General features: G+C 46.2%; 1 protein-coding gene across 1 annotated transcript; it reads right to left on the reverse strand.

Annotated features, from left to right (window-relative positions):
- Positions 1-919: 919 nt before the first annotated feature.
- cog7 (component of oligomeric golgi complex 7) lies at positions 920-10,046 on the reverse strand. The gene is made up of 17 exons (XM_030340428.1): positions 9,624-10,046; positions 9,304-9,452; positions 8,779-8,895; positions 7,686-7,854; positions 7,485-7,567; positions 7,168-7,290; positions 5,856-6,054; positions 5,519-5,646; positions 5,147-5,301; positions 4,775-4,891; positions 4,602-4,667; positions 4,109-4,298; positions 3,585-3,725; positions 3,233-3,313; positions 2,799-2,913; positions 1,993-2,136; positions 920-1,387 (listed from the first exon to the last, which is right to left on the reverse strand). Exons 1-17 carry the CDS (start codon positions 9,787-9,789, stop codon positions 1,221-1,223), a joined length of 2,310 nt encoding a protein of 769 aa, XP_030196288.1. The 5' UTR covers positions 9,790-10,046; the 3' UTR covers positions 920-1,220.
- Between the last annotated feature and the right edge of the window lie 526 nt (positions 10,047-10,572).

The raw sequence follows: 10,572 nt of genomic DNA on the forward strand, positions 1-10,572 counted from the left end.
GGGGCTACACAGATGGACCCCGCCGTCACGAGAGGGTCACCCACCCCTCATCATTTATTTACCCGGTGCGCGATGCGCGACTCCACCCGTCGCACTGACCCCCCCAGAAACGTACAGAGACACGAGCGGTTACCGTCTTTGTATCCACAGGCAGTCCGGGGAGTCGTTGTGTCGATTTTTCCCCCCTGGATCGTGTTGACCGGAGACACCTCCTTTCAGACACCTCGATCTGGTCCACACCGAGGAGTTCCCGGCTAAAAAAAATGTCGCCGCGTTTCTGCTTGAAACGTTGCGTCACCTGGCCACCAGGAATAAAAAATCCAGAGCTGTGATGGATGTCAATCGACGATTTTAGACCGTTAGTTTCCGGGGAAGGGAGTGTTGTTGTGTCCCGGTTCTCTGGTTGTTTTTCCACCGCGAGGCCTCGTCTCCATCACCTCGTACGGATACCGCAGGCAGGGCGGGGACGGTGACGTCACGGGCAGAGGAAGCTGTGCTTGGTGATGGAGGGAGGTCGGGGGTGGGGGTGGTGGCGGAGACTTGCCCCACCGATAGATGAGTAATAAAAACCACGCATCAGACAACCACGCGCCTAATAATAGTCGCGATACTATAAATATAAATGTATTTGATATTTTTGTGAATGATCGTTTATAAAAGGAAACCAAGATTTGCTACAGCTCTCTATGTTTCGTGTTTTCATTGAACTGGATTGAGTGGAAAATAAATATTATATATTATACGACTATTAATTTGCGCACACACTGAACTGAGTTTGACCTCAAAATATATGCTTCCGCAATCCATATTTACATAAACATATATTGCATAACAGTTGCATAACATCATGCAACTCACCTTTATGTTCTGAATTGAACAATTAAAAGCTTTCAATTTTTATTTGATATTGACACAGAAATAGTTTTTGGGAATTGCCCGCTAATTTATTTAAAATGACAGATGAATTTCATATGAGAGTGAAAAATATATTACAGTCTACTTCCCAACAGGACGTTACGAAGTCCAACGATACAACTTCGGAACAACAATGTCCCCAACCACCCCACCCTCCACCTCATGGAACACACAACAAAAAAAAAGATTATTAAAAAAACACGGAAATGGCTTGCATTATTTTGGAAACACTGCTGACTCCCATCCATCCCCTCAGTCCATAACTTTGCTGTCCCCCAGGCGAGAAGTCTCTGGCTGGGCAGGGCTCAGTAGTCGAGCCCCCGGATGGCGGCGATTGTGGAGGCCATGCGGCGGGGCAGGGGTTTAGCGGTCTGCCTGTAGTCCTCTGGTCGAGACCTGAGCAGGGCCAGGATGTTCTGCAGGGAGCGGGAGGGCTGGAGACCCAGGGCATCCATCACATTGCTCAGGTACTCTGGAGGAGACAATCACTAGTCAACACTTACTCTACTGATTAGAATCAAAACTTTACAAATAATAGTTCGATCATGTTAAATGTATATCACTGAGCAATACTTGATAATATAAATCAATACTTTGCAATAGAGCAATACTTATTACTCGATAAATACTTTCATTGATCTATCGTATATTAAATATATAACAATACTTTAAAAACAATATATAAATAACATATTAAAGTTGCAATGTGTAATATTTCAAGTTAGCTGCTTAATATAACCTGGACATATCTAAGGTCAATGCTGATCAACGGTGAGTTCAATATTAATATCAATAAAATCCCATTGTATAACTGATATATTTTGCAAATAAAATATGCTAATATGCTATAAGTTGTCTCCCATGCACTTACTGACTGGGAGGGGTTCAATCATACATCCTGCACATTGCAACTTTAATGTAACAAGCAAAGCAGTTTGAGTACGATTTAATTGTTAAGAAACAGAAATCGATAATGTCTATGTGGCGGTGTAGAGGCGGGACAAGTGAGTGAGTGGCAGGTGGCCTTCCGAGTGGGGGGGGGGTGAGGGGCGGCCAGGCGCCCGGGCGGGGTCTCACCGATGTCGGTGATCATCTGCTTGGTGGCGCGGGGTTGCAGGTGGGGGACCTGGAGGATGGCGTCACAGTACGTCTGCATGGTCGCCCGGGCAATGGAGCCCAGCCAATAGTCAGCCGTGTTGTCGAGCTCGGGAAGATCGTCTCCTGAGGAAGAGGAGGGGACGGAGGAGGAAGGTGATGAGGAGGAGGATGAGGAGGGAGCAAGGACCAGGAAGGGAGTGGGGAAGAGGAAGAGGGTTGAAGATGAAAATAAGGAGAATTATGAAGAAGAGGATGATTAGGAAGATGAGGGTAGTGAGGATGATGAGGAATATATAGAAGACGAAGAGGAGGAGGATGAGCAGCGATATGGATGCAGAGGAGAATGCACAGGACATAAGAGAGTGCACGTGACACAAGAGAGTGCACGGGGCATAAGAGAGTGCACGGGGCATAAGAGAGTGCACCACATAAGAGAGTGCCCGGGACATAAGAGAGTGCACGAGACATAAGAGAGTGCACCACATAAGAGAGTGCACGGGACATAAGAGAGTGCACGGGACATAAGAGTGCACGGGACAAAAGAGAGTGCACAAGACATAAGAAAGTGCACGGGACATAAGAGTGCACGGGACATGAGAGAGTGCACGGGAGAAAAGAGCGTGCACAGCAGAAGGGTGGGGAGGTGAAGAGAGTACAGAAGGTGGAGAGGGAGTGATAGAGAGTGAGTTCAGAGAGAGGAGGAGGAGAGATAAAGAGCAGTACAACACCTGGTAGACCGACGACAGAAGGGGTGAGGAGGGGGAATAGGAGTGGTATACACTCACCCTGCTCAGGAGGGAAGGGGAGTTTCCCAGCATGCAGTGCGAGCTCCAGCGCTGGGTCTTCCTGCGTCACAAAGGGCTCCAGGTGTAGCGGTAGAGACATGATGTACTGACCGATCTAAGGGGTGGAATACAGAGATCTAATGAGTAAGAGACGCAGTATTATAGCTACTTTTTTTGTTGTGTATACCACCGCATTTTTGCGGTGGTATTTTGTGGTACAAATACACAGATAGTTGTATTGTTTGGTGATTGTGTGTGGTTGTGTTGTTTGGTGGTTGTGTGTTAGCTGCATTGTTTGTTGTTTGTGTCTTGTGTGTTAGTTGTATTGTTAGGTGGTTGTGTGTGGCTGTATTGCTGTGTGTTGTGTGTTAGTTGTATTGCCCGGTGTTGTGTGTGGTGGTATTGCTCGGTGTTGTGTGTGGTTTCTGTCATACGTTGCTGATGTATTCCTGCGGGGACAGACTGAACGTGGGGAGGTCGTCTGTGTAGCGGTCTCCTGGACCAACGTCCCCACTCTGGTAGGAGGGCAAACTACATGTGAACAACACGCATACACTACAGTAACACACACTCTGCTAATAAACTGCATGTAACAGATACAACGCAGTAACATACTACACGCTTACACACACTCAATACAGCATCACTCCGACAGGAACGACAGTAAAGACACTAACCCTCTGCTAGGGGGACAAACACGTTTACACACATTCACTGAAGTAACACACAAACAACAACCGGCCACATCCCTCGGGGCAACCACGACAACGTGGTGCTGATGCTGACCTCCAGGCGGTGCAGCTGGTGGATCTGGTGTTTGATCTGCAGGAAGACCGAGTCGAAGGCCAGCCGGTTGGCCTGCTGGTTCAGCCGCGTCAGGGCGGCTCGCGGCTCCGCCAGCAGACTGGATGCCCCCGTGGCCTTCTCCTGCAAGTCGCCGCAGACACAATATCACTGTGATGTTAGTAGAAAGACACCTCCACAGGAGTACCCGTAGATACACACTGCCTCACACCTGATACCTGATACCACATAGAGGAGACCCAGGTTAACCATAAAAGACCTCCCCACAGAGAAAACCCGGTAGATACACACAGGTTCACAATAAAATACTCCAATAGGAAAGACACAGATTCACAGTAAAATAGGCCACAGAGGGGTACACAGCTTCAAAATAAAAGACCTGCCCCAGAGACTGAGATAAATCGGTCGTTCCCTTCAGCTGTATGCATTGGGTGAGCAAGGTACGTTGAGGTGAATGGGCGGTTGTGTGCATTTCATAGATGCTATTGGACAGCCGCCCTCCCTACCTTCAGGGAGTACAGCAGCTCCATCACACCGTTGTACTCTGCCGTGTTTCCTTTCTGAAGGTAGTTGTACTCCTGCCAGGGGCTGCGGCCCGATGGACACTTCCTGTCCGACGAACTCACTTCCTGAATGGCAGGCAGGCTACGCGGGCTGTAGGACTCTGACAGGTACTTTCCCGCCGTTCCAAGGATCCTTTGGGAGGAGTAGAGGTGAAGGGAAATGGGAGAAGAGGGATAAGTAAATAAGTCAAATAACAGCTTAATTATGATAATAAATATTTCTGAAATCTCAGTATTAGAGAGAAAACGTTTGGTGAAATTATAACAAATATTTTAAAGAAAGATGTTTCGGTAACCACATTTCAATAAGAACCTAAAATGCCATGCACCATATATATGTAGAGATGTGTACAGGGCAACGTGAATTGATATTTTTGGTTACCAGACACACACGACAGACATGCTAGATTGATGCCAGTGTGATCACAGGTCTTACTTGTTGGACAGCTGCTGTTCGAAGGCCCCGAACTGTCTCAGTAGCTCTCCACAGGTCGCGATGATCCTGGGAACACACCACAAACATCATTCATTCAACTAGATCACTAACTCAGCACCCAGCAACTTGTCTTCATTCATCAACTACATGATCCTCAAAGAGGCCCCACCCACCTGACAGAATTCTGGAAGGCCGTCCAATCCTCCTGGAAGACAGAGGAAGTGGGCATTTCCTCCAGTTTGCACTTCCTCCTGATAGACTGCAGGGTGGTCGAAAAGTCGGACACGTACCTGCACACATAGCAATATATTATAATATCATTATATAATATTCATCTTTTACAGTGTTTTACACGGGGTGGTGGAGAAGTAGATATATTTGAAAGAAGTTAATTATGTTAATATACAACTTACAGCAAAACATATATCAAAATGTAAAAAAAAATATAAAATATAAATAAAAAGAGATTTGATCACGTGCAGTAGTATGTTTGCATGTATGTATGTCTATATATGTACACACACACACACACACACACATATTACTTGGTAAAGAGAGCTTTGAGCGCGTGCAGTAGCCCTCGCACGGCGAGGCCGTCGGAAAGGCGCACGCATCGCTCCACGGCTCCTCCCGCCAGAGAGAACAGCTTGGCCACCGATTGGCTGAGCTCCTGCACACAGTCCATGACCTCACCATGTTCCTGGGGGGCGGGGCATCACACAGGTTACATCACAGATGACATCACACAACATCAAAATGTAAGTGAGTCTGTCTGTCTGTGACTTTGTCACCAGGGGTACAGCACAGTGTGTGTGTGTGTGTGTGTGTGTGTGTGTGTGTGTGTGTGTGTGTGTGTGTGTGTGTGTGTGTGTGTGTGTGTGTGTGTGTGTGTGTGTGTGTGTGTGTGTGTGTGTTACCAGGGGTACAGCACTGATCTGGATCAGCAGGTTGACCTCTTCCAGCTCTCCGTACTGCAGCTGGTAAGATTTGTAGGGCTCCAGAAGAACACACACCAGCTCACACAGCTTCATAGGGTTGGCCTCTCCTACACACACACACACACACACACAGATGTATAAATATACACACTATATATTACACACACAGACTAGGACGACCGTTCATCTCCCAGCTGACCTTCAAGATATGTACAAAGGATGGGCCGCATGTTGACCTTTAACCTTCAACCCCGTGACCCCTGTACGTGCCCAGTCGTGAGAGCCTGTGGAGCGTGCCCCGTGTGACCCTCCGTACCGAGGTGCGGCAGCGTGGCGGCCTCCAGGCTGTGGGTGAAGGTGGAGGTGGTGTGGTGCAGCTCCAGCAGGGCCTCCAGCCTCCCCTCCGGGTCACAGCGCTCCAGGGCCGAGCTGACGCACACGGGCACCGAGGGCACCATGTTGCCCAGGGTCTGGATCAGCAGCACCGTCACCACCTCGTAGGGCTTCTTGAACACCTGGGGGGGGGAGGGTATCAGAGTTAGGGGTGGGAAAAATAATCGATTCTTCGATGCATCGCGATTCTCGCTAGAACGATAATCTTTTGTTGTTTTTTGCCTGCTGCAACATTTTGTTCGCCAGAGAGGGATAATTTTTGTAATTTTAAATTTTTTGAATTTATCTTCAGTGTGTATTGGCCAATCTGATTTGTCTTGACACGATTGCGAATCAGCCTATGCATAGCATGCGCGCAAACTCACAGCCAGACACAAGAACTCCTTCTAATTCAAGAGCAGTTTTTCCTTGAATGACAGAGAAAAGAAAGATTAGAAATAAAATAAAACTGAAACCTATTTTTTGCATGCTTCCATATTGTGTTATAATGCAAGCTGCATTGATTATTGCATTGTTCATAGAAAATCATATTTGTGACAAAAGCTTTCTCTCTTGTGAAATATTAGATAAGTTAATTCATCTGTTGATGTCTTTTATGATCATCACAAAAGTAGGAAGTGATTAGCAAACTCTGAGTAGCAAACCCAGATGTATAATATATATTTTTGAAAAATCACGCATGGAAATGTGCATAAAAAGAATTTGTTGCATCGAGATGCATCGAGATGCATCGATAATCGCTTCAGAATCGAATCGTTGACCTCATAATCCGAATCGAATCGTGAGGTGCCAAGAGATTCCCACCCCTAATCAGAGTAGGGTACTGCACATGAGGTCGTGAACGGTCGGAAGTACATAGAGTATTTCAGAGAAGAGATTTAGAACAGGTGCTTTAAAAAACAAGGCTCGCAGAATAAGACAAGTCTAAAACTGAGTTTAACTATTGGATTATTGGAACGACAAGCAAACCTGGGTATTATTGGAAAAGTCATGTATATCTAATAAAAGTATATTAGCTTTAGGAAAAGGCTGTGCACGTTAAGAAAGGCTTTGCACGTTTTGAAAAGTCTGTGACTATTAAAAAACCATTAACCCAGGTCCAGAAAATAAATGTCCTGCCCGTGTTTTGGCTCCTACCCTGCCCTGAACAAGCCCATCTCCCTCTGGCTTGGTGTTTGTTCACCAGCCCGAGCGGTTGGCTGGGAATCCCAGAGTGGAGTATGAGGGGCACTGACCTGGCTGGTCCAGTGGATCTGTGCGTGCCAGGCAGACAGCAGGTTGTCGTAGAACTCTGAGAGCTGCTGGTTCACCGTCAGCTCGCTCTGGGACAGCTCCACCCAGGAGGACAACAGCTGACCCTGCACACAGATTAACCATTACATATAGGGGCACAGACAAACACATACACAGATATAGAGGCACACACACACACACACACACACACACACAGTTTTAAGAAGGGTAAAGAAATCTATCAGAGATGACAATGACGATATCTGTATTTTTACTGTGGTTATAGTTTATAGTATAGTTCCATTGTCCTTTTCTCTACCTTGTGACACTTGTAGTAGTAGGCCAGCAGCTGGGGCATGCGGTCCATCTCCGAGAAGACTTTAACAAACAGCTTGGCTTGGTCTGCAACACAACACAGCATATTGTGGTGAATGAACCTGAATGAAGGCAGGAGTATGAGTAGTATGATGAGCATGACAACTCTTACCTGTAGCCATAATGTTAGAAGTGGTTGACCTACCCGTAGCCATGGAGTTGAAGGTGGAGACGATCTGAGTGCTGGCCAGAGCTTCCAGCCGGTTCTTCAGAGCCTCCAGGTGGACACACTTATCAGAGTAGTCTGGGGTGTCCACCAGCATGGCCAGACTGCCCTGCATGCTGGTCAGCTTGGACGAGATCACCGCAAAGTCCTGCCAGACAGAAGGGCTCATTCACTTACAATATGACTTATAATGGCACTTCTAATAGGATTTACAACGTGACTTATGGCATGAATTGACATGAATGTAATATGAATTGAAGTATGTATTATGACTTCTAACCAGACTTATAACCATACTTATAACATGAGTTCTTACATGACTAATAACATGAGTTCTTAAGACTTATAACATGAGTTCTTACATGACTAATAACATGTCTTATGCCGCTTTTCCACCGCACATGTAGCTCGACTCGACACGACACGACTCGACACGGTAGCAGCGCGGGTCCTTTTCCACAGCAAATAGTACCTCCGGGACGTGGGCGGGGTCGGCTGCGCGAAAGGGCCGTGACGTATTTTTGTACGCGACCCAAACAACACCTACGTAACCCACACATGGACAGAACCCACATAACAACAATGGAGAACATCGATGCGATGGTATTCGTGTTCGTATTATTAGCTGGCATGTTGAAGAAGTGGAATATGTTGGCTGCGGCGCTGCTATGGCTGTTACCAGCATGGTTGCCATGTCGCTCTCGTGACTTCGTCACACTCTCTGGCCAATCAGTGGCCGGCCGTCTGCCGACGTCACCTTTTAGCATCGGCTCAGCCGCTTGGAACCTAGAGCGAGGCGGTACTAGAAAAAGCAGCCACTTCAGGTACCAGATACCATGTTTTCGCGGTGGAAACGCAAAAAAGGCGAGCTGAGTCGAGTCGAGTCGAGTCGTGTCGAGCTGGTACCATGCAGTGGAAAAGCGGCATTACATGACTAATAACATGAGGTCTTACATAACTTATAACATGACCTATAACATTAATTATAACATGACTTATAACATGAGTTCTTGCATGACTTATAACATGACTTATGTTATGTGTGCTGAGTTGTTCCACCACGTCCTGTTACCTGTGTCTTGAAGGTCTCCTCGATGTCAGCACTGAGCGTGCTCCACTTGTCGGCCTCCTGCAGCGCCTCAGCAGAGAGCTGCATGCGGCTCTTCACCTGGTCGATAGCCACCAGCACCTGAGGAGAGAGGGACATGGATCACACACACACAACCAACACCAAACACACACAACCAACACCAGACACACATCCAACACCAGACACACAACCAACACCAGACACACAACACTTCCGCGCCATTTTCCATTATTGAAGGTCAACAATGGGTTATTGATTAATTAATTAAATTGATGAATATGTAAATAACGTGATTTTGGAATATTACATTTATGCTTGATGTAGGTTGCATCACACAGTGGTTGTTTTTATGTACAAGTGTTGTACATTAAAAACATAAATGTAATTTTATTTTGTATTAATGGTTTTGTGGAAGAGATTCATAAATATACAATAACATGCAAATCTGAACCAGGACAGAACTATCCAGATCCAGGACCCAAACAGAGCCCTTCTGAAAGCTCTCACCTGCATGGACTGCACCGTGTCCTGCTCAAACTTGCGGATGTCCTCCTTCACCAGAACCATCTGCTCCTTGAGGAACGAAGCCTCCTGCTTCAGAGCCTCCACGTCCCTGAGAACCCTGGGCATGTTCTGCAGCGCCTGGATACTGCTCTCTGTATGAAGGCATATGTACATACATACATTTAGAAATATAAACAAAATAAAAAGATAAAGCGTGTATTGACGTAAGAGGTCTGTCAAACGGACCACTGTATGACCCGTAAATCTAGGGTCACTGTCGGACCCACACAGCTTGGGTGACTGCAGGACCACCAACCACTCACCTTCGATAGCATTGTTGACCTCCTGGATGAAGAGCTGCAGCTTCATCACCAGGGTAGCGGCGTGTGCATCTGCCTTCCCCGGCGCCTCCTTCTGCGCCACACGGAAGGCACCGTTCACCCAGTCTTTCACCTCGAAGTCGTCGTCAAGGAATTTTGAGAAATCCATGGTGTCTTTGTTTTTTTTCTTCTCTAACTTTTGCCCAGAACGGGCTTAGAGACGAAGATAAAGTACACCGCCCAGGAGAATGAAATAATCATCACCACCAAATAGATCTCCAACAACACAACGGCTTCCTCCAGAGTTACACCCGAAACGACAGCGGTATTAGAGAGGAAATTGTAATTAAATGATCATTTCTGGTGGGGCTTTTTCTGAAATGGCGAGAACTGACAGCAAGTTCCTGTTTGTGCTTTTTATTTACCATCCCGGAAAACAGACACCAGAGTTTAGTTCCCCCCTTGCTATCATGTCTTTCTTATTGGTGTAGGAAGCATTGTGAAGATGGTTTCTAATTATTTCAATAGTTAATATTAAAATTTCTACTAAAGCACAGACAAAATAACAAATAATCAAAAATAAATAAAAGAAGCAATACACGTTCCTGACTTGTACACAGAAACGTGTACAATACATGCCATGGGTACTCTCTGCTGCCCTCTTGTGACCAGTTAACTAACCGTCTCTCTGTAGAATAAAATGACAATATATCCTATCCCAGGGTAGTGGTTATCATATTCAGCAAGAACCAATCAGGAAATGTTTTGAGTTATTACGTTGAGTTGAGACCTCCATCCCAGGTTCCTCTGACTCCAGAGATAAACTGGACTCAACCTGGCAGGAGAAGTTAGTGAAGAATAAAGACAGAAAGAATAAAGCCTTAGAATAACAATAGTTTAGCACTGGTTGCAGCACTCACCCAATAAGTCACCACCCAAAAATAAAAAAAAG

This window comes from Gadus morhua, chromosome 18 (genome assembly GCF_902167405.1).
Source record: "Gadus morhua chromosome 18, gadMor3.0, whole genome shotgun sequence".
Taxonomy (NCBI): Eukaryota; Metazoa; Chordata; class Actinopteri; order Gadiformes; family Gadidae; genus Gadus; species Gadus morhua.